Raw genomic sequence first — 25535 nt, 5'->3', positions numbered from 1 at the left:
AAAAAAAAAAAAAAAAAAAAAAAAAAAAAAGACATGTCATATTTTAAAAGATAATAGTAAGTAGTGAAGAATTGGAGTTTTGGGGTGGGAAAGAAATCTAGATACTCAATTAATTGTAATAGCTACTTTTAATTTGTAATAGCTCCTTTTCTTTTCTAACAGAATCCTTTTGGGCTGGGTGCAGTGGCTCATGCCTGTAATCCCAGCACTTTGGGAGCCCGAGATGGCAGGATCACCTGAGGTCAGGAGTTCGAGACCAGCCTGGCCAACATGTTGAAAGCCCATCTCTACTAAAAATACAAAAAAATTGGACAGATGTGGTGGCACGCACCTGTAATCCCAACTACTCGGGAATCTGAGACAGGAGAATTGCTTGAGCCCAGCAGGCGGAGGTAACAATAAGCCAAAATTGTACCACTGCACTCCAGCCTACACAATAGTGAGGCTCTGTCGAAAGAAAAGAAGGAAGGAAGGAAGGAAAAGAAAAGAAAAGAAATGAGGGAGGGAGGGAGGAGGGAAGGAAGGAAGGAAGGAAGGAAGGAAGGAAGGAAGGAAGGAAGGAAGGAATAGAAAGAATCCTTTTGGCCAGAGCTTTTTAGTTGACTGTAGTGACACCTACTGCTGAGTTTGAGGAAAGGCCATCTTTTCACCTGCTGATGGTAGGTGGTGCCTGAGTCAAGACAGCAGGGCAGTCAGATGTCACCCTGTCATCGTGCATAATGATGTTTACAGACCAGTATCCCCATTCCACAGAAAAAATACTTCAGTGTATACTTCAAGAACATATCCCACAGTAAATTAGGGACAGAGCCCTAAATAGCAACTTCTGGCTATAGCGCCCCTCCTTGGGGGCTTGCTGAAATAAGGAGAAAGGATGACTATCACATACGTTTGCATAGCAAACACAGTCCCTCTTTATCTGAATATCACCTTTATGTCTACATTTGGCTTCTTGAAATTCCCACCTCTTTGGGAATTTGCCCCAAATAAAAATGTGGCAACTCCAAGCTAAATAAATGATGAGAACAAGAAGGAAAAAGAACACACACACCAGAAAACCTAGAATAGTATAAGGAATCATTCTTATGCCATTTTTAAAAAATAAAACACTGTTGTTTTTCTAGTGTCCCTTGTTCACTTAAGAATTCACTCTGTGTTATCCTCATCACTAAAGTCAATCTGCTGGTTATGCTATAAAAAGTATAAAAGATACTAGAGACTGCATTGATTGTGATTACACACAAACACATCCTAAGCTGCTGTCCTCTATCAGGTTGTTCTATTACTGAACACCATTCTGGTGTGGGCACATTCATGTTCACTGACTCTGAGTTCTAAAGTAGTTATTATCCTAACAAGCAATCAACTGTGACTTCCTCTTAAGCTTCTCACTTAATCAGAAAGGATGGGCTTATTTACTTCATTGAGGAAAAAATAGTCTTCTAAAGCTGCAATCTACTTTTAGACAGACTTTTTTGTTCAACTTATGCTCAGAAGACATATGATGTGACTACTAGTAGTCCAATGGAATTCTTTGTTTAAGCAGATCAAAGAGAAGAGGCATAAGAAATAGAGAAAAACACCTGGAAGCCCTAGACCTGGCCTTTCTGCTCACTGTCTGTGCACTTGGAACAAGTTACAGACTACCCGGAGCCTCAGTGTCCTCAACAGTAAATAGTGGCACTAATAACTCCGTGTTTATCTCAGTGTTAGGGCTGTTAGAGTTATTAGAGGAACAAACAAGGTAATGTGTGTTAAAACACGTAATAAACTACAAAAAGGCCATACAAATTTACCAAAGTATCATCACAAATCTCAAAATAGAATCACTGAGGTTTTATTATATTTCCATTTCTCTTGATAACAAGCACAACATTTAAAAGGCTAAGCACAAGAAGCAGCCAGAGAAATTCAGAATTTAAGAATGCAGGGAACCTCAAATTCACCTTGATTCAACCTTTTGTTTAAGATGAAACAACTGCAGGGATAAACTCATGGGGACAACCTCGTGCCAGGCTGCAAATCCCATGCAGCCAGTTGACTCTCACAGAATGCTTTCACTGGTTTTTGTCTAGTTTTTCTATCTGTAACTAACTTAGGCTTGCATTTCATCTACGATTTGACAAGTGGAGTTGTATCCTAACCCACTCTTTTCTCAATAAATGCATGACTATTAAATCTGATACATAATCTACTTTTAAACTATTCCTTATCCTGATACGAATTGTATTCATTAAACTGAAGCTCCTCTCAGCTTTGGCAGTGGATGCAACACAGTTCTTTTTTTTTTTTTTTCCTTTAAGTTTCATTTGCAGTAATAACATTTCTCCAACACTTTAAGTCTAGACAATCAACAAAACAGTAAATCAAGCTTTGATTGGTAGTATGTATTCATTTCTGTGGTACGAATCCTCCCACCATGGCCAATTTCCAGCCACCAATATGAAATCACCAAATGCAGAGCTGGGAAAAGATACACAGTAGCCCACCATGATGCAGGTTTTCCACCATACAATGCAACAGATGCAAATAGCCTGAAAAGCCCAGACAGAAGTAACATGTAAAATAATTAGGAAGTGAAGAGTTTTGAGCAGAGGAGCATATTTCAATCTAATTTATTTAGTTGTAAATGTATCTATATTTTTTATTTTTATTAATGGCTATGTTTAAGAGTTGACTTCCAAAATTCCTAAAACTTTAACCATTGGCTCTTGCAATTCAATGTGTGCTGGCTCCATCACAGTGCTGGAAGGAACTCACAAAACTATGGGAGGGATTTGGCTTCATATGTTAAGAGCAGCATCTTCACAATCAACTATGCATTCAAATCTTGGCTCTGCCATTTACTGAATATATTACCTTGAGTTTTAATTTGTTTATATGTAAAGTGGAGAAAGTGTCACTATCTATATCTTAGGATTATTATGAGGATTAAATCAGGTTTTCTATGTTACCATTATAGTCAATACCTGTGCTCATTAAAAGCACAAGAATTGTATATTTAAAAAGGAGGAAGAAGAAAGAAGAAGAAAGAAGAAAAGGAAGAAAAAGAGGAAGAGGAAGAGGAAGAAGAAGAAAAAGAAAAAGGAGGGGGGAGGGGGAAGAGGGGGCAGCCGCAGCAATTATTTTCGTTGTTGTTGAAGAATTTCCTCAACATTAAGCAAGATAAGTTTCCAGAGCAGAAGATCAAATCCTCTTCTGTGAAAGCTTGTGGAAATGGGAAAAGATGCCCTTGTGCCTGGAAAACACTGCGGGGATGAAGCCAGCAGATAAATGACCCCTTAGGTCTTGAAGTCATTATCCTGCTTTTCCCAAGAATCATGGCTATCTGCTGCTATTTAAAGCAATCCTACCAATCTTCTCTTCCCCATGTAAGTGGCTCCATGACTGGAAAGGACTAGGTGTATTTTCATTTCAACCTGGAACTCTAATTTATACCCCTGTTTTCAGAACCAGAAGAAGAAAACAGAGGTCTGCTGCCTGAAGGCAGTAGCAGTAGCAGATCCCAAACTTGCTCAACACCTCACCCAGATTCTAAGGGAAACTATGCAAATATACTCAAACACATTGAATTGTACATTTTAAACTAGTGAATTTTATGACATGTAAAATTATATCTCAGTAAGGTTGCTTTTTAAAAAGAAAGAAAAGGAGAAGGAAGCTTTGGAAAATGGAAGAGGAATAAAGGTGGAAGGAAGTGGATCCTGGGTAAACTGACAAAGAAGGGACTGGGGCCACCAGCTGATGACAGCAGACCCGGCAAAGGGGAGCCTGCAAGAGCACTGCTTGAGCGTTCATGAGTTACTTGGGAGCAACTAACTGCTAACTGCCTGTTCACCAGCCGCCCTGCCAAGAATCCTATTGTTGAACCCAGGCTCGGGCCCCTCATTCCTCCCATCCGGGCCACTGGACTTAGCTTTGTCTGCACCAAGGTTTCGCCCTCTACCCAGCCAGCAGCAGTGATGTCTGTCTATGCCATAATCTTGCTTAGCTTAGCCCCCTCTGAACACCCCAGTAGATCCTCCATATCAAACCCAATGTCCCAGACCAGTCATAAGCCTAGTGGGGGAAGCCCTGGATGCTAGGTGGTAAGATGCATTTGATAGGTCTACAGGACCACAGGAGACTGAAGAAACAAGTTAGACAGCCCTGAGCTAACCCACATTTAGTGGTTAGTGACACACTGGTCACAAAAGGGTGGTTGTTCTATTTAAGAATGAGTAAGATTTAAAGAGTCTAAAGAGTGAGAACTGATGCAACCGTGTATCAGACAGAGTAAAAAAAAAATAGGTAAAGTAAGAGTAGGCTGTGCGTAGTGGCTCATACCTATAATCCCAGCCATTTGGGAGATTGAGGTGGGAGGATCACCTGGGTGCAGGAGTTCAAGACCAGCCTGGGCAACATGGTGAGACACCATCTCTACCAAAAAAAAATTTTTTTTTAATTAGTCAGGTAGGGCGGTACACACCTGTGGTCTCAGCTACTCAAGAGGCTCAGATGGGAGGATCACTTGAGCCTGGGAGGTCAAGGTTGCAATGAGCACCACTGCACTCCAGCCTGGGTGACAGAGTGAGACTCCATCTCAGAGAGAGAGAGAGAGAAAGAGAGAGAGAGAGATACAGAGACAGTGCAAGCAAGAGTGGATGCATTGGCTGACAAGAACAGTCTGCATGAGTAAATATTATTCTCCTAAATTACAAATAGGGAAACTGAAGCTCAGAGAGGTTAAACTCTGTTCCCAAATTCACAGAACTAGCAAGTGATGTAACCAAGATCGTAATCCACATCTTTTTTAATCCACTGCTCCCACACATCCTGTCTCTTTCTTCTGAAATCCAAATTCCTCTTAAAACCACATTGCTACTTAAAATTCCACCCTTTGCTTCCTCATCAGGTTCATTTGTAGCTGTACTACCAGAAGAGAAATTTTCAGGAACTACTACCAATTGTGTGTTGTACACCCACGTAGAGTTAATGGATAGACATGATACTTTTCCCTTAGCTTTCTGATATTTGCTTTGCTGAAGTCCAGAGGTATTACTAAATAAGCCCAGCATTCTCTCCTACTCTAAGATGAAATAGACATTGCCTCTCACGTTTCAACTACCAGTTCTCCTTTGATTAGATTAGCATTTCTTGTCTCCTTGAGCTTCAGAAGTTAAAACTATCAGCAGGGCAAGGCAAAAGCTTAGGAGCTGTTCTGCTCAGCTGCTGGTGCTCCCTGTCACAGCTGCATGTGGCTGCCGGGAACTATGTGAGCCCCTGCACTCGTTTAATGATCTGAATTTGAAAGGAATGTTCATATCCCACACATGGCAAGACTTAGGAATCATCACTTCTTTTTCTTTCTATTTTTACCCTTTTATCCAATTCATTCCTCTGGCTGCAACCTGTATAATCATATACTGTCTCTGAGGTGCAGCCTCCTTCCCACACAAAAGTCTATTATAGCACCTCTGCTTCATGGGAATACAGAGGCCTTTCTGTCACTGCTGGTTGGCTATCCAGCAGCCACTCACTCCTTTCTTGTTGGGAAAAAAAAAAAAAAAAAACCCAGATGTCAGCAAACCTTTTTTCTGTAAAGAATGAGATAGTAAATATTTTAGGTTTATGGACCATAAGGTCTCTTGCAACTACTCAATTCCAATGTTGTGAGGTGAAAGCAGCCATAGAAATAAGAAAACAAATAGGCTTGGCTGTGTTCCCATAAACCTTTCTTTTTTTTTTTTTTTTTACAGAAGCAGGCATCAGGCTGAATTTGTCTCAGGGGCTGTACTTTGCTGATCCCCTGGCCTGAGCCAATGGGACCAATGTGGTTCCATTTTCTTGCTAGCAGCTGGCTGAAACATAGGCATATGATACAACCATGGCCAATGTGAGATGGAGGAAGATGCGTGAGTGGCCTCTGGGAAAGCCTTCTTTCTTCAAAAGGCTTATAAGAAGAAATAATCCCTCTTTTCTACCACACACCATCACATCTGAATATGATGCCTGGGGAAGTTGCAGCTATTTTGAGACTATGGCAATTTGGAAACCCTTTTGACCTGTGGCATACCCTTAGGCTTCCTTAACTGTAAATGAGGAATAATGATACCTACTTACAAAACCTAAATGATGTGAAGTATATTAAGTGCTTAGCAGTAGGGGCACTGTCTTAGTCTGTTTTCTGTTATAACAGAGTATCTGAGACCGGGTAATTTATAAAGAAAATAAACTTATTTCTCACAGTTCTAGAGGCTGGGAAGTACACAAGGATGGTACTAGCATCTGGCAAGCACCTTCATGGTGCATCATTCCATGGCAGAAGGCAGAAGGGCAAGCGAGCACATACAGTAGTGAGAAGAGGGAGCTGAACTCCCACTGTTTACCCGGAGTCCACACCCAATATAATTAACCCACTCCCATGATAAAGGCATTAATCCCTTCAACAGCACTCTGCCCCCATGACCTAATTACCTCTTAAAGGCTCCACCTCTCAACACTGTTGCATTGAGGATTAAACTTCCAACACATAAATTTCAAGAGACACATTCAAACCATAGTAGGTATAGAAAAAGCTCCCAGAAAGCTCCCACTGCTAAATTTACCATATATTTATGTGCCCACAAAAATTCTATGTAAAAGGTAGGTGTTCAATAAAAACTTTCTGAATAAGTTAGGTACTTAGAACATCTTCCTCCCATGAGTAAGACTGGATGTGCCCTTCCAACCCTGCTCTGACTAGGACTCTCTCGTGAGGAAAAGAACATTCACCAGGCTCTTTTCTAGAATTCAATCTTGATCTTTACCCGAGGGGTAAAGCTGGCGGTTGGCTTCCCTGGCACTACACTCTAACCATCCACACACAAGTTCTAACATTTCACACTACTTGTAATAGACATGATCTATCTGAGTAACTGCATGATGGTCAAAGAGTTGTCAGTAAGATTTGACACACCAATGAAGAGTGACACAGTTCATCCTCATGGCTCATCTGCAGTAGGCAACATCAGGTTTGACTGCTGATGATGCTGAAACAAGGAAATGAGATGCCTTTTGTCACTATCATTAAGATTTTTTTAAAGATATATTTTTTTAAAGAGTCAAAGCTAGCTAGTCTAAGGATCTGAAGAATTCTTTCTGTAATGGGGGATGAGGAGGACCGAAAAATGTAGCCTTAATAAAAGTAGATATTATAAAATTCTAACTGCCTTTTAAAAGAGTGCCTCTGGATGGGAACAACTGGGGCTACTAGAAGGGAGAGAAAGAAAAGGAGACAAGGGCTGAAAAACTACCCACTGGGTACTATGCTTACCACTTGGATGATGGGATCATTTGAACCCCAATGAAGTTTCAGGTGTACATGTGCAAGTTTGTTACACGGCTATATTGTGTGACAGTGAGGTTGAGTTTATTTTTTTTTAAGATTTTTAATTAATAAAGTAAAAAATAATAAAGAAATGTATACCTTTCTATAAAAATAAATAGGCCAGGCAATGGTGGCTCACGCCTGTAATCCCAGCATTTTGGGAGGTGGAGGTGGGCAGATCACTTGAGGCCAGAAGTTCAAGACCAGCCTGGGCAATATGGTGAAAACCTGTTCCTACTGAAAACAGAAAAATTAGCCAGGTATGGTGGCACACACCTGTAATCCCAGCTATTCGGGAGGCTGAGGCAAGAGAATTGCTTGAACCCGGGAGACAGAGGTGGCAGTGAGCCAAGTTTGTGCCACTGCACTCCAGCTGGGGACACAGAGCAAGACTCTATCTCTAAATAAATAAATAACAGTACCTCTTAATCTCCCAGGTGAGGTTTCTTCAACTTCTCAGATTAAAAAGTGCATCCTCTGGTCCCATCCCCCTCAAAGTATGATCCACAAACCAGCAGCATCGGTCTCTCCAGGGAGCCTTATATAAATGTAGTGTCTCAGGTCCCACCCAGACCTACTGAATCAGAACCCACCTTGCATCAGGATCCCCAGGGGATTTGTGGACACATTAATGGTCAACACTGTGCTTGTTTTCTCCAAAGGATTGTGCTTGCTAGCATAAAATGAGTAAAATAATTACATGCAGAGAAGTTAAATATAAACTTGTGAATATAAACTTGTATGAGATACTAAGTAGCATAAAACACCCTCGATTTTCAAGTTCGTATCTTAATGCTGCTGCCTTTATGCTAAATGCCTTTAAGGTAGCCATGTTGGGATTTTTTTCTTTCCTAACAGCTTCCCATAATGATCTTATATGTTCTGAAAATTAAAATATATAATTAACCTGGGAAGGGAAAAAAACAAACCTTAGAGGCTAAAATATAGGAAAGATGCCACAGCTTACCTATAGTTTGAAGAAGTAATATTCTGAAAAGTGAAAAACTTTCATCAATTATTTGTGTCACCTCTAAGGTAATAACTGCAAATCTTCTCACACTAAACTGGTTAAATTTAACAGTCAGTCAAAGATTGTGCTGACAACCACTGGGTCATGTTGGAAAAAAGAATGAATCAGCAATACTCCCAAGGACACTCTGGGTTTTCAAATTCATTTTTGGCAGTGGATTCCTTTTCCTCAAATACAGTCTTCTCGGGAACTCCCAATATATAAAAGCTCCTTGAGGAAGTGGTGGGCAAAGAAACCAAGGCTCCAGCGGTTCGCCTGCTCCTGTCTTTACAACGCCCCTTTGCCCCTTTCTGCCTTTTGAAATCTGCCTAACCCCTAAGGTCGAGGATAAGTGGGCTTCTGCTTCCCTTTGCACACACAGCTCTACCCTATGAGTAAAGAATTAGTTTGCTCTTTTTCAAGTTAAGAAAATTGAAGCTCGGAGAAGTTAAAAACTCATCCAGGGTCACTGACGGTAAAACAGAGGCTTCAGTTCAGGATTTCCTGACTCCAAATTCTAGCCTCTCAACTGCACCCCGCATGTTTTCTCTAATGCTTTACATGGCTCCACTTGGTACGTTGAGAGCATTCTTTTTTTTCCACAGCATATTTCACATCCTGTCTTGCATTACGGATTTTTCTTCTCCGTGACTCATCAGCTCCTGGAGAGCAGACACTGTTCTGCTCAATCACTCATGATCTAGCAATAATTTATAAATAGCAAATGGAGTTTTTCCCAGTTTTCTGGGGTTTGCCTTCCTTGAGAAAATGCACCTGGATGCATATCCCTGAAAATGCTAAGTGTTCACCTAGCCAGCAAGCTTTAGGTAAACCACGCGTGCTGCAGCCACCACCTGCTCCTCCTCCATCCAGGTGGGGTCATGTGACTAGTTCTCACCAACATAATTTGAGTGGAAGGAAAATAAAGCCATTCTAGGCTAAGGAGTTCCAGGCAGCCTTACCTAAGTTCTCTCTCTTTCCTGCCTCCTGGCTAGCTGCAGAGGATCCAGTGAAGTTGCATAGGTCCAAGAAGATGATGGCGATATAGGTGGAAGAATAGCTGAGTGACGGTGGATTATGAAGAGGGCAAGGAACCAATATATTAATCCACTGAGAATTTAGAGTTATGTGTTATAGCAACCGGCATTCGCAGACAGATACATTCCCACCTATCCAAAGTCCATCAGTCAACTTTTTTCATTAGCAAGCTATTCTTTCACTATAAAAATAATTGCAAAATTTAAACTTTGGAATAAGGGAAAGATATTAACTATCAGCGGGGTGTGGTGGCTCACACCTGTAATCCCAGCACTTTGGGACGCTGAGGCAGATGGATCACTTGAGGCCAGGAGTTTGAGATCAGCCTGGCCAATATGGCGAAACTCTGTCTCTACCAAAAATTTTAAAATATTAGCTGGGCTTGGTGGTGTGTGCCTGTAATCCCAGCTACTCAGGAAGTTGAGGCAGGAGAATCGCTTGAACCCAGAAGCAGAGGTTGCAGTAAGCTGAGACTGCACAACTGCACTCCAGCCTGGGTGACAGAGCTAGACTCCATCTCAAAGGCAAACAAGCAAATTCCTTTCAAGGGTGTGCTGGAGCCTCTAAGAATTATCAGACTCCATTAGGACTCTGCACTTTTCACTGCCTTTGAAACATTTTACAACTCTTTAAATTACAGATAACCAATAGCAAAACAAATAATTCTCTAAACAAGCAAATTAAATATCCAGAAAAAGGGACAAGCTTTGAGGCTTAGAAAAAGTCAATCTTGCATCCATCTGTGAATTCAACAACTTTTGACTCCACATAGATTTGTGGGTTTTTTTTTAATTGTACTTTAGGTTCTGGGGTACATGTGCAGATCATGCAGGATTGTTGCATAGGTACACCCATGGCAATGTGGTTTGCTGCCTCCATCCCCGTCACCTACATCTGGCATTTCTCCCCATGTTATCCCTCCCTGACTCTCCACCCCTCCCCTACTGTCCCTCCCTTGGCCCCCCTACAACAGACACAGTGTGCGATGCTCCCCTCCCTGTGTCCATGTGTTCTTATTGTTCAACACCTGCCTATGAGTGAGAACATGTGGTGTTTTTCTGTTCTTGTGTCAGTTTGCAGAGAACGATGATTTCCAGATTCATCCATGTCCCTACAAAGGACACAAACTCATCACTTTTTATGGCTGCACAGTATTCCATGGTGTATATGTGCCACATTTTCCTTGTCCAGTCTATCGTTGATGGCCATTTGGGTTGGTTCCAGGTCTTTGCTATTGTAGACAATGCCGCTATGAACATACATGTGCATGTGTCTTTATAATAGAATGATTTATAATCCTTTGAGTATATACCCAGTAATGGGATTGCTGGGTCAAATAGAATTTCTATTTCTAGGTCCTTGAGGAAGCATCACAACCATTGTGGAAGACATTTCACAATGGCTGAACTAGTTTACACTCCCACCAATAGTGTAAAAGTGTTCTTATTTCTCCACATCCTCTCCAGCATCTGTTGTCTCCAGATTTTTTAATGATAGCCATTCTAACTGGTGTGAGATGGTATCTCAATGTGGTTTTGATTTGCATTTCTCTAATAATCAGTGATGATGAGCATTTTTTTATATGTTTGTTGGCCTCATATATGTCTTCTTTTGAAAAGTGTCTGTTCATATCCTTCGCCCACTTTTGAATGGGTTGGTTTGTTTGTTTCTTATAAATCTGTTTTAGTTCTTTGTAGATTCTAGATATTAGCCATTTGTCAGATGGGTAGATTGCAAAAAATTTTTCCTATTCTGTTGGTTTTTGGTTCACTCTAATGATTGTTTCTTTTGCTGTACAGAAGCTCTGGAATTTAATTTTATGTCTCATTTGAGCCAGTTATGGTATTTTCCTGGCTTCTTCAAAAACAACGAGTTAAATAAAATCTCTGATGTGTTTATATCTGTAAGGGAATCATGACATGATTATACCTTATTTTAAAATTTATATTTTAATAAGTATGAATTATTGATGGTCCTTCAAAACATCACTAAACCAAGGTTTTAAAGTAAGAGTGTTTTGATATAGTGAGGGGGATTAAGAGAAGAGTGAAGCTCTTGGTATCCCAGGACAGAGTCCTGCGGAGGTGTGGTCAGTGCTCAAATGAAGAATGCAAAGTGAGAATGATGACCAGGAAGAAGAAAGAAAAGGCTGCCAGGTTCCACTGGAAACAAACTTCTTGCATCAGAATTTTCCCCATGGTTTGCCCCACCTTCTTGTTACTGAGTAGTGGAGTAAACAAATGAGTTGTCTTTCTGTCTCTCTGTGGCTTCTATGGCTGGATCCTGAGCTGTCAGATCTAGTTGACAACTACTCCTCACCTTAACTCTCTGTGCATGGCCTCTACTATTTCCCACGTGGGATGTGCAATACTTTATTAGGTTTGTGATAAACAAATCCAGGTGGTAGTTTACCCAGTGCCTATGGCTGATTTCACACAAATCTTCTGCAGTTGAAAGTTGCCACTATGACTTTGGGTATTTACCTCAAGGATTCATCAGATCCCCTCTGTTCTAAACAGTCACTATCCTCTTTGAAGAGAAGCAGCTTGAAAATTCAAATCCCATTATTTCAAAAAGATTTCAGCCCTGCAGGAAAACTGAGAGATGGCCGGTGTAAATCAAAAGCCCCTAAGTTGTAAGCACTTCATTTGAAATTCCTTCCCTGGGACTTGATAATATGTGTGTTCGTAAAGTTTATTTTGAAGGTTCTTCACAAGAATTGAACAGGGACCTGTTGTTGACCACATAGCTATATTTTGTGCCAGACTCTGTAAATCATTCTGTGCAAGCAGAAAGGTTCTGAGTTGGAAAAGCAGAGCCTTGTGGCTATTAATTCCAAATGCTGAAATGAAATAAACAAGCTGACTTCAACTTCACCTGATCACTAAGCTTAGCTCAAGGCTTTAGCATCCTTTTTTATGGTCTCAGTTGAAGATAGGGAAAAATTACTTAATTGCTGGGTTTTCGGAAATGCAAAAGTTAAGTTCATTCTTTCTCTGATCCAGATTAAGTAAAATTTGGGAGACTCCAAATATTCCAGATTTTTAATAGAGTGGACCAAGAGCATTTAATTAAGTAATTCACCTTAATTAGCATCATGTAACCGAAAATCAAGAGATAAGGACCTGTTTTGACTACTTTCTCAATTTTGTTTTAACACAATTGGAAACTCTTTAACATCTTCTTTGTTTACTTTGCCCTGTATTCAGAGGACAATTTACACTTAATATCTTCCTTTCTGAAAAATTTCCCAGTTTTCCTAGTGTTTCTTCTTAATTCCAAGAGAAACCTACTAGATATTTACATATTTCAGTAATTCCCCAACTGAGCTTATAAGTGCATTCTGATTACAAACAAATTAGTTCACAGCATTCTCCTTGGATATAATATGTCTTATTATGGTTTTTATTAACTGTAGTGGATGAAGAGATTATTTTCTGGATTAGTTCCAAGACTCTTTTTCTGGCTCTCTCAAGGAAAAGTGAATGCTAAATTTTCCCATAAGAAATGCATTTGTAATGAAAGAAATGTGATTTTTTTTTGTTTCTCTAATTCGATATAATTTAATTATGAAAATACAGAGAAGAGCTTCAGCTTCTGGGAAGCATTGAGTCTATTATCTCACACAGATTATAAGAAGAAATCAAATCAAGATACATAGTTTGGAGGCAAGATATTCAGGTTTAGGTTTCCAGAAGGCTCTTCCTAACCAGTAAGTTCAAATTCATTTTTAGTGAACCTCTGGTACCATAACCCATGGTGTAACAGCTCCTACAGGGCATTCAAGAAACAAAAAGATAAAATATTTTCAAACCAGGAACCTAAAACATTTAAAACACTACAACATAATAATAATTTTGCTACAGTCAGAAGTGAGATACAAAAAGACAACTTGATTCTCAGACGTGGGAAAGCACTGAACCAGCGGCAGAGAGAATCAGGTTTATAAATGTCTCAATTCCATCTAGGTCATGCAACTTGTTGTCTTCTTTGGTAGGAGCTATCAAAGGCTTTATCTCTATAAAACAACCTAATTAACTATTTGTAAATTTTTAAATTGTTCAACCACTCTGTGAGAATGCAATCTGATTTTCTTCTGATTCAGAGGCTAAGCTAATCAATGTAATTGGCCCAACACTTCCAAACTCTAACCATTTCTACAGTGAAGAATCACTCAAAGTTCATTCCAAAAAAATATATAAAATGTTAGATTACGTTCTGGAAAAAAGTAGCTCAAAACACTCTCTAAAGTTTATGTCCAGAAAGCAGGCTATAGTTTGTGGACTACTGAAGACTCTATCGATGTTAAAAAACACTTTGGAGTAAGCAGAACCAGCGAAAATAACAATGAAACGAAGTTCTACCTACCATGTGATAGTTAAGCTTAGTGTCGCTTATAAGCATGATGGAAAGCCCTCAGTACCTGATCAGTTACCATGTTTTCCAGAAATTAAACTCCTGTCATCTAAAGACCTTGCCCCCCCCACCAACATTACTATCCAGTAGCATCCCCTTTTTCTTCCCAACTGTGCTTGAAAATTTCATGCCCAGAATGGCGATCAGCTGGAAGAAAAATCCCTTTTAAGAATCAACAGTACTACATGCTGTGTGATAGATGCTCTGAGGTTCCCTCCAGAAATAAGCAAAATGAGATAGTACAGTGATTAGAAATTAAGTAATACTGGCAAATGACTCAAAGCATTTCAAAAGCAAGGGCTTGGTGTGAATTAGGGTTCCTGGGAAAGGCTTCAGCCAGATCCAGGTGTAGAACATGGAAAGGAGAGATGACTATTCCAAGAACGAAAAACAGTGGTAGACAAAGTGGGTAGGGAATATTCGATGCATGTTCTCGTGACAGTGACAACAGCCCAAAAAGAAAGAGGTCTCAGACAGAGCGAAAAAGAAAAGCACAAGATAGACCAGACAGCACACAGAGATCCCTAAATACATCGAGAGTACATAAAAGAGATAAATAGATTTTAGGAAATGCTTCTGACCCTTGAACCGTTGGCTCCTCTGATTTCCTGATCTAAATCTCTGATTCCTTGTTTTAACATTTAATCTCTTCTTCACTTTTGTTTCGTTGTGTTTACACTTTGCACCATCAATTCTTTTGCATTTCAAAAATATCTTCAGCTTCCTGAGGCCAGCTTGACAGTTCATTTAGGAGATCCTACATAACCTACTACTTACAGTATTTCTTTTGTGAACCCTGAGTCAGGAGATGCAGCTGGTCCAAAGGCTGCAATTTTAACAACCAAGATTTATTTTTCTTCCTCAACATAGGAACATCTGCAGGGAGACTTTCCACCTGAGGGGTTAGCTGAGTGCTCTGGAAATACTAAATTGTACACATAGGTAGTCATGGCGGCTGAACTGTAGCAACACTCAACTAACTCTATTTTATAGGTTTCCTTCATTACATTAGCATTTGAGACTTAAGAGTTGCTTCACATTCATTTTCTCAAAAGAAAATTTAGAGGGAGGGGAAGGCAATTTGCAGTGTTCCACAGTGACCTGGGCAAAGTGAAGTGTCTGGGTTCCTGTGAGTTCTGCCTACGACTCTTGGAATTAATGAATTCCTGAAGCCTCAATGCTGTCTGCCTGAGATTTTTGGTATGAAATTCCTAAATAGCTGTGAAAACATCATTAAATATCAGTCTTTAAGAAAAACTTTGGACAACCCACAAAATTATCTATGCCATCAATCCTTTTCTCTTTCCAAATACCTTAATGTGTCTTATGTTAAAGGAAAAAAAGAATTTGACAGTAGCCAATATCCAGAACTGCTCATCAGAAGTCTCATGAACATTAAAATAAAAGAAAAACACAGAGTACTTTACATTCTTTTTAGGCTCGCACTTGCTTTCTTTAGGCTTGCCCAGTTCTCTTTCTGACTCTTGGTTCTAATGAATTCTGTGTTTGTAGTTCACAGTGCACATCTGGCGAGCACAGTTGGGAATGAGCAGCAGGAAGGAAGTCTATTCATTTTTGGGTAGTTAACCTATTTATAACCTACCTCGTGCTAAAAAGAGGATTTGGAGTTTCTAGCAAAAATAGGTACAATACAACAGTATATAAATACATGGAAAACCCAGGCAATAAGTGCATTTAAAACCTACTAAAATCCTGAGTTTGTTGAATCCTCTACCACAAGCAGATAGATATTCTTTCCCAGAAATTCCCAACTACCACAAATCCGCAAGTAACCAACATTTCAAATGGAAAGGTCTATGAAGAAAAAATATATCAGACTTAAAAGGCATCCTCCTCTTAGGTGTTCAATTCTCTTATGTTCAGTTTCTTTTACATGTTTATCATCACGAGGCAGAGATCATTATCTCTGCTTTAAACTCCAGCACCAGGGTATCTTACCTAATGTGAAAAAAGAGGTCTGCATCCAAGTCTTTGCTTCTCTGGTCTAGAAAAATAATTCCACTCTTTCCAAAGAAAGAGGGAATGGCAGCTGGACGTGGTGGCCCACACCTGTATTCCCAGCAATTTGGGAGGCCAAGGCAGGCAGATCACCTGAGGTCGGGAGTTCAAGACCAGCCTGACCAACATGGAAAAATCCTGTCTCTACTAAAAATACAAAATTAGCCAGGCATGGTGGTGCATGCCTGTAATTCTAGCTACTCGGGAGGCTGAGGCAGGAGAATTGCTTGAACCCAGACGGGGGAGGTTGCAGCGAGCCGAGATCTCACCATTGCACTCCAGCCTGAGCAACAAGAGCGAAATGGGGATGGAAGGACTCCCAGGTGTCTGGCAGATACCTACTCAAGGAAGCTCATATTGGGAGATACCCACTTATCCTGGATACAGGTGTCTGAGTACACACATCCATGGTCCAGATTTAGGAGTCTATAATGTGACCATGAGCTTTCTGGGAAAATTAAATCATGAATATTGACTTTGTTTGATCTCTATGTGATTATAAAAAGCTGAAGGTTTTCTTAAGACACATTAATCCAACACACGAAAGATCATTAAAAGTAATATAAATTTTTACTCATGGGGATTCCATTCACAATGTACAGAAACACTTCTGAAAATGCTCTTTCTCCATCTCCCTACATAAACAGAAGGTGCCTCACCCCTGGAGCATGATCAGTAGATTCGGTCTAAGACAGTTGTTTTATAGAAGTAGCATCCAGGTATCAGTAATTTTTATAGCTCTCTAGGAGCTATAATAAATGGATTCCCATGTGCAGCTAAGATTGAGTGCAGTCGTCTGGGGGTTTTAGCCAATCTACCATCTCTCTTTGTGCTGGTTACATCGGGCTGAGATTTCTTTCCTTCCACTCACTCTATACACATACTTAATTACCTTAATCTTGGCAGCTTCAAGCAAACCTTTAAGCCATAGCTTAACATGTTATACATCAAAATACACTGACATTTCTTGCAATGAGGAGCTGTTGGAAATCTCACACTTCCCACTATTTTTTGCAAGGCATCTTTTCCTTGCCGCCACAGTCTGTGTTGCACTATATTAAGTATTCAATCTCAGCTACATGTTAAGTGTTTTAAATGAATAATAAGAAAAAGGAGGACGAGAAGAAAGAGGGCACTGGCATATTTTAGGGCTAAGGGTCTCACTTCCTCACAGTCAAATGCTCTGTTTCCAGAAGGCCCACTTCCAACGCTTAGGCTGCAATTCATTCTACCCTCTTGCCAATTCAAAACACATGCATCTTATGTTCCTCTCCCTTTCATCTTGCCAAATTAGCAGCTAATGAACCTGATAAATTAATCCCTTATAGAGCATAGTAAATGATAATATCTTAATGAGTTGTTCTACCCAGATAGAAGATGTCTATCTTTCTAGGGCCTTCTGAAGATACATATCAACGCAAAGCAAGGCTCTAATATTGGAAAGCAGGCACTGTGTACGGACAGCAAGGCTGATATAAATTAGAGGATCAGACAGTGCATCTCTGAAGTCACATCTCAAATGAGATGGCTGCCCACTCAAAGCTAGCCCTGTTAATAAGTGATAATTCAGTTCCCCACTGTAGAACTGCTCAACCAATGACCTCACATTTATGGGACCACACTCTGCCCCATGACTTTACATCTCTTTATCTGTCAGCCTCTCACTATTTTCAGTACATACAGCACACACTTTGCAGGTGCTCAGTGAATGTCTGGTTAAAAGACAGATACATGAGTGCTTCCCTCCATTCCTCTGTTTTCCATAAACATCCCTAGACCATTAATTGGGCGTCATGTTTGTTAAGTATTTCCAGAGAAAAATATACCACTTCCTCAATCAAGTGTCCATTCCAATGTCAGATGCAGAATTTTGAAAAAAGTAAAGACAGCTACGATAATTCTCAATTAACAAGCCAATAGCTTTATCCATCTGGAACATCAATCAAACTCTAAAGTAGCCAAAAATGGTCTCTTCCTGAGATGGAACAATGCCACCCTCAAGCTCTCATCCAGAAGTCATGAACTCAAACCAAATAAAGATAATAATTTAACAAGATTGGTCATGGGATTCTTAGAGGATAGAAGAGACACAGACGCATATCACTGACAAGACAAGAAAACAGAACAACACAGAAACCATGAGTGATGGGCATGGTGACTGCCCCCTGGCTCCATCCATTCCACCAATCACATGATCACATTCCACTTGCTAACCAGTGTTCAGAAATAGGCATGTGACCTAATCTCAGCCAGTCAGGGGCATGATATAGTCTACTGGGGAATTCTTGAAAGGCTGTCTCTCTCTTAAGAAAGAAGCACAGTGGCTCAAACATGCAATCCCAGCACTTTAGGAGGCTGAGGCAGACAGATCACCTGAGCCTGGAAGTGCAAGACCAGCCTGGCCAATATGGTGAAACCCTGTCTCTACTAAATATACAAAAATTAGCTGGGCCATGGTGGCATGCACCTATAATCTCAGCTACTCAGGAGGCTGAGTCAGGAGAATTACTTGAACTTGGGAGGTAGAGGTTGCAATGAGCCAAGATCACACCACTGCACTCCAGCCTGGGAGACAGAGAGACGGGGAGGGGAAAGAGGGAATGAGGGAAGGGGGGAATGGGGGAAGGGGGGAGGGGGAAAGGGGGAAGGGAAGAAGAGGGTAAGGGAGGAAGGGAGGGGCACAATGGGCCAGGCACAGTGGCTTATTCCTGTAATCCCAGCACTTTGGGGGGCTGAGGTGGGCAGATTACTTGAGGTCAGGAGTTCAAGATCAGCCTGATCAACACGGCAAAATCCCGTCTCTACTACAAATACAAAAATTACAGGCATGGTGTGTGCCCATAATCCCAGCTACTGGGGAGGCTGGGGTGGCAGAATCACTTGAACCCAGAAGGTGGAGGTTGTAGTGAGCCAAGATCACACCACTGCACTCCAGCCTAGGGGAGAAAATAAGACTGTGTCTCAAAAAAGAAAGAAAGAAGGAAAGAAACAACACAGTAAAAAGAGTTGCCTTCCTTCTCTGAACAATGTCTTGTCCGGATGTGGAACCTGAAATTGTTGCAGCCATTGCAACTAAAAGGAAGCCAGCCTGAGGGCCAAGTCAACACACCAAGGATAACAGTACAGCAAAATGGGAAAAAAAAACTTATGTCACTGATGACAATTGGGCTTCTGCATCAATAGACCCAGGAGCTCTTTCTCTAGACTTCTTGTTTTGAGAAAAAAAAACGTATTTCTTCATTCTGTAAACCAATTTAACTTAGGATTTCTACTACCTATAACTGAAAGCATCTGAACAAATATAGCAAGCAAACAGAAGTGAATCAACAGGTATATAAACATTAAAATAAATGTGTTGACCCATCTTTGGTCATATGGATTTTTACACTTCAAAGAGGATATTTGTGTGATCTATTATAGCAACAGGATAAGAAGTGGTGTGGGTCACAGTGTCTGCTCTCTGTATAGGTTCTTGTCAATAAATGTAAAAATGAACTTGTTAGATGAGAGAAGAAATTAATTCTGTATATCAGCTTCCTATATGCTACTAACATTTGACCAGTCAGCCAATATGCCTCAATCAAAGCATGGAACTTTCACTCCCGATTCTCTCTATCCCAGCAACACACAGTTCACTCCACATTCACATTTCCTTGCAGCAAGATGAAGAAACTAAGTTCTCTCCCTCCAAAGCTTCAGAGGCAATGCATATATGATGGTGCAGAAAACAGAAGTGCAGAGAATGTGAGGTCTGAATTTACTGCTTTGCCTTAGAAAGTCATCTATGTTCCTGCTCTTGGCACTTCACAGGAAATGAGACTATAATCTATTCCAAGAGTTTGCATTATTTTTAGTTCACTACCCACCTCAATCTGTTCATTTTTAAAAATTTACATGGGTTTCAGCATTTACTTTGGAATACCATTCATATTGTAAAACTGGAGGTGACAACCTATAAATAAAACAATCCATTTAAAAATAGGAATGAAGCAGACAGCCAATTAAAGTGTTATTATATTAAATAGAATTACTTTTCAAAGAATCTCAGTGTCTACATTTTTATTGATTCATTACAGGAAAAAGTATACTTAATTTTACAATGTTTACACTCTGAGCATAGCTGCCATGAGGCTCTGCTTTCAAAATGACGCTGCTCCTTGAATACCTATTGAAATCTGCATCAGTTTTCTATGGCTGCTATAGCAAATTACCATAAGGCTTCACTTAACACAGATTTATTACCTTGCAGTTCTGGAGGTGAAAAGTCTGAAATGGGTCTCACTGAGCTAAACCAAGATGTTGGCAGGGCTGCATTCCTTCCAGAGGCCCTGGAGGAGAATCCGTTTCCTTGCCTTTTCCAGCTTCTAGAGGCTGACAGCATTCCTTGGCTGATAGCTACACCACTCTGACCTCTGCTCCTATCATCACATCTTCTCTGATTCTCAGTCGCCTACTTCCCTCCTATAAGAACCTTTGTGATTATACTGAATCCACACAATAATCCAGGATAATCTCCCCATTCCAATTTAAAGATCCTTAACTTTTTTTTTTTTTTTTTTTGGCAGGGTCTTACTCTGTCACCCAGGCTGGAATGCAGTGGTGTAATCATGGCTTCCTGTGGCCTTAAATTCCTGGTGATATGGTTTGGCCATGCCAACACCCAAATCTCATCTTGAATTGTAGTTCCCATGATCCCCTGTGTCCTGGGAGGGACCCTGTGGGAGGTGCTTCGATTATGGGGGCAGTTTCCCCATGCTGTTCTCATGGTAGAGAGTGAGTTCTCACAAGATTTGATGGTTTTATAGGAGGCTTTTTCCCACTGAGGTCTGTACTTTTCCTCCCTGCTACCATATGAAGAAGGACGTGTTTGCTTCCCCTTCTGCCAGGATTGTAAATTTCCTGAGGCCTCCCCAGCCCTGCAGTACTGTGAGTCAATTAAACCTCTTTCCTTCATAAATTATCCAGTCTCTGGTATCTCTTCATAGCAGCATGAAAACAAACTCATACACCTGGCTCAAGTGACCCTCCCACCTCAGCCTCTTGAGTATCTGGGACTACAAGCACATGTCACCCTCAGCTAACTTTTTGTAGCTTTTGTAGAGATGGGGTCTTTCTATATTTCCAGGCGCTTCTCAAACTCCTGGCCTCAAACGATCCTCCTGCCTCAGCCTTTCAAAGTACTGGGATTACAGGCATGAGCCACTGTGCCCAGCCTAAAGATCCTTAATTTAATCAAATCAGTAAAGTCTCTTTTTCCATGTAGGGTAATGTATTCACAGGTTCCAGATATTAGAACATGGACATCTTCAGGGAGCCATTGTTCTACCTACCACAAAATCCATTACAAAGAAAAAAAGGGGTTAGACTATTTTATCTGACCCGAGAGTATTTAGTAAACCGTATCATTTAATATTGATCTAGATGTTGTTATTTGTTTTGAATTATTAGGAGAATTTCTGTCCTTCCAAGAAAAGATGGTGGGCTAACAAAATTCTAAACCCAGAACCTCCTCAAACGCAATCTTCTCACAGTGAGACGTACACTTTGAAATATTTGTTCCTTTGTTTGGTTCCCAGGAAACCACAGTGCTAAAAACATGTTGACAAAATGAGTTTTTTAGGAAAAGAAGCAACAGCAAAAACAGACACCTAGAGAAATAGTAAATAATAAGAAAAAGTCTGATTTTTTAAAAAAAAAAACTCAGGATCTGGAGAAATCACTTTTAAAAGTATAACAAATTATTAAACTGGTATCACTAATTTAAGAAACTTTAGCTGTGTCTCACACCTGTAATCCCAGGACTTTGGGAGGCCAAGGTGGGCAGATCATCTAAGATCAGCAGTTTGAGACCAGCCTGGCCAACATGGTGAAACTACGTCTCTACTAAAAATACAAAAATTAGCCTGGTGTGGTGGCACGTACCTGTAATTCCAGCTACTTGGGAGGCTGAGGTGGAAGAATCATTTGAATCTGGGAGGCAGAGGTTGCAATGCCTGAGATTGCACCACTGCACTCCAGCCTGGATGACAGAGTAAGACTCTGTCTCAAAAAAAAAAAAAGAAAAAGAAAAAGAAAACCAAGAAAAGAAACTTTAGCTGAGCAAGGGGCCTGAAATCAGAAGTCAGGACAGGAGGACCACAGAGCTTTTTGTCCTCAGTTTCAAGCATGACAAGCCTTAATTTTAACTGCTATTAGCCAAAACAGGGAACAAGCCAGCTGTTCATCAACAGGTGACTGGATGAGCAAAACGTGTTATATCCATAAAACTGAATAGTAGTCAGCTATATATATGTGTGTGTGGATGTGTGAGCACGTGGGTCTGTATGTTACATATAATAAGGAACAAACTACTGACACGCACTACATACAACATAGTTGAATCTCAAAATCATTATGCTAAGTGATCTAAGCTAGACACAAAATCACATATACCATTTGATTTCATTTGTACAAAATTCTAGGAAATGCAAACTATGTGCAGTGACCAAAGAAGACCAGTGGTTACCTGAGGGAGGGATGAACTGCAAAAGGGCATGAGGAATCACTGGGGATGACATGATGGAAATGTTCTGCATCATGACTGTGACAGGTGCTGTATGGGGGTATGTAACCCTGAAAGCTCATCAAATCGTACGCTTTCAGTAAGTGCAATTTATTGTGTATAATACACACCTCAGTACAGTTGATTCCTTAAAAATCTGACTCCTATTCAGTGGTAAATTTGTGTTGAGGAGCATGATAATACCACAGCCCAGAGGATCATTTTAGCCTTGAATCAGAGCTTCCCTATATTTTTCTAAGACCCTCCAATTACTTATAATTATTCATAGATGGCAAGTTCACTTCATAAGTGGTGAAACTTCATTTCTTTGACCACAGATCCAGGGTAGATGCCATATGATGTCCCTGCTTCTGTGCTAAGGCAACGCTGTCTCCCTCGCTCCTCCCTCCAATAAAATTCTAGTCTCTGAATATCCATTCCATCCACCTTGAAAGGCTGTTTAACTGTACATGATACTTCCATATTATAAAGCTGTGCATAGCCTGAGGAGTCACTTTATGTGTAGATTTTTGTCTGTTTTTAACCTGCTCTGTAATAAGTTATCTTTGTATTTTGTATTTTATTTCATTCATTTCAAACCTGCTCATGTAGAACAGAAGCATTTCAAACTAAACATTCATTCACTTGTTCACAGACCAGAGTTCATCTTGTGTGTTTGTTTGCCAGTATTTTGATATTATAATGTTTTGATACCTGTATAAGTTTTTATCAGTTTCATATGACATGTTTTTAAAGTAACCATTGTCCAATGCACGCTGAATTTGGCCAGAAAATAATTCAGGAAATGTTGTCTGTCCACTGGAAGTCCATCCCTTATTATCTTCTCTCCTTCCTGCAGCATATTCCACAGGAAGTCCCAGCTACATTTCAACTACAACCTGTATGCCAGTCTACAGAGTGCTACTCCCAGAATTACATCCAGACCAAAGTCCAGACCAACTTCCAAATTTTCAACAAAATGTCCCCTAAGCTAGTATTTTGACCAGTTTTTCTGACTCTTAAATCTAACATCTGCCACACTGAAGGAATCAATGGGCCCAGCTGTTAAAGACTAGGAGCATTTCAGAGAAGAGTTTCTTTGGAGGAGAGATCACTTCACCTCCAGTCAAAGGAATAGGGCCTCAAGGAGTCACTCACAGCTTAATAGTGTCTCCCTCTGACAAGAGGAGAAGGACAGACTGGGGAGCTTCCCTGCCAATGGGGAAGGAAGTGACGAGCTAAGGAGCAGCCTCTGTCCTCCAAGTCTCTCACCACAAGCATGAGCCACGAATAGACAGTAGCATGGAGTGGTCTGGACACCCTAGTGGCTGAAATGAAATCGTGTTTGACAAGGCAATGCAGCCACAAGACTTAACAGGAAAGTCATGGGACTGTCCAACTGCTCACCTACAAGCAGGGCAAGAAGTTCCCCGAGGGAACAGATTACCAAAGGACAGAGTGGAACAAGAATGCATTTGTTCTCCGACTCTATCCCCTGGTGCTGTTTGTCCGGGCAGCCTGGTTGCATATATCTCCTCCCCGTGCAGATGGCCTCCTAAAGCCTACTGCTATCTTCCAACTGGGAAAGAAAAACTGAATTTCTTCCAAAAATCAGGCAACTGTCCTCATAATAGGCAGTTAGAGACTGTTTGGAGCCTGGCTATTTAAGATCATAAATAACAACTCATTGAAGAAGTAACTAATAATTTTTAATGTTTAATTATCAGTTATTTCTTCAATGAGTTTATATTTATACTCTTAACTGACACCCATAGATGTAGAAGCTACTCATAAATACAGAAAACCCATTTTTCTCTATAATAGATAGCAATGAAAGAAGGCTGTCACCTTAGAAACATAAAAGAAAGAGAGAAGGAAGGAAAAGGGAAACACACATGCCTCTTACCCAGGCCTTGATTCTGCTGTTCCCATTCAATGGCATCTGGCACCTGGTAGGTAACTCCCTCCAACAGGTCCATGTTTCCCTGCTCTAAGCCTGGTTCCTGGGATGTGACACCAGGGAGAGTAAACCCTGGCAGCTCAGTGTCACCATCCAAGCCTTCATCCAGCGAGTCTGCGTCTTTATCTTCCTCATCTTCGTCCTCATCTTCCTCTTCTTCATCTTCATCTTCTTCGTCCTCTTCATCCTCATCATCTTCTCCCTCTAGGCAAAAAGAAATCAAAGGGAAACATAGAGACATAGAATGAGTTTACACTGAAACAAATGAATCCTTGGAAATAATCCAAACACTACAAAATAACTGTTTGGTGTTTTAAAACACATCTTTATCGCCAAAGTCAGACAATGTGAAATTTGCAGGATTATACACCCACCGTATGTCCTAGAGTTTAAACTTTCAAAAGAATAATTACGTCAGATAAGTATAAGGCAGATGTTTATCAGGAGTCAAAGTTCGGGTAATATGATTTGTTATTAAAGTTATTTATATTTATAATACAAATATTGTATTTATACAATACAATAAATTGTTTTACTTTTGCTGTTTTCTGGAGATGATTAAATATTTATCAGTTAGCACACTGAAGTACTAACAGAGCTTAAAATAAGCTGTTCCCATCCCTTTATAGTTCATAATGTTAATGGAGAGAATTCATTATTTTGCCACAATTTTTTTCTATTTATCCATATCAGTGAGTAGAACTCACAACAATGGTAAGTGAAGAGCACATGAATTCACCTTGGATCTTGTTCTCTCTAAGGAAGAGTAATCCAAGAAACTGGAAATAATTTCATCAACATTCTCAATCCAACTCTAAAGGAATTGGGAAATGGGATATTCATCAGGAGTCGTCAGAAAGGCAACACATTAAAAATTACCATTATCATCATTGTAAGAGTTAACATCCACAATTCGTCATTTTCTAGTTTTTTTTTAAGAGACGAGGTCTTACTCTGTTGCCCACACCGGAGTGCAGTGTCATGATCATAGTTCACCGCAGCCTCAAACTCCTAAACTCAAGCAATCCTCCTCCCTCAGTCTCCCACAATGCTAGGATTACAGGTATGAGCCATGGCACTTCACCACAAGTTGTCATTTTCTTTTTTTTTTTTTTTTTTTTTTTTTTTTTTTTTTTTTTTTTTTTTTTTTTTTTTTTTTTTTTTTTTTTTTTTTTTTTTTTTTTTGGCAGGGTCTTACTCTGTC

General features: G+C 40.2%; 1 protein-coding gene across 1 annotated transcript in view; it reads right to left on the bottom strand.

Annotated features, from left to right (window-relative positions):
* ARMH4 (armadillo like helical domain containing 4) overlaps positions 1 to 25535 on the bottom strand; it is a 139447-nt gene that overhangs the window by 60275 nt on the left and 53637 nt on the right. The window contains exon 5 of the mRNA XM_017531055.2: positions 24278 to 24535. Within this exon, the coding sequence (XP_017386544.1) occupies positions 24278 to 24535 (258 nt within the window). The remainder of the gene's footprint in view (positions 1 to 24277; positions 24536 to 25535) is intronic.

The sequence above is a fragment of the Cebus imitator genome, unplaced genomic scaffold (assembly GCF_001604975.1).
Source record: "Cebus imitator isolate Cc_AM_T3 unplaced genomic scaffold, Cebus_imitator-1.0 Scaffold70, whole genome shotgun sequence".
NCBI lineage: Eukaryota > Metazoa > Chordata > Mammalia > Primates > Cebidae > Cebus > Cebus imitator.
The sequence above is the reverse complement of the archived record's forward strand: the minus strand, read 5'-3'. Positions and strand labels throughout refer to the sequence as shown.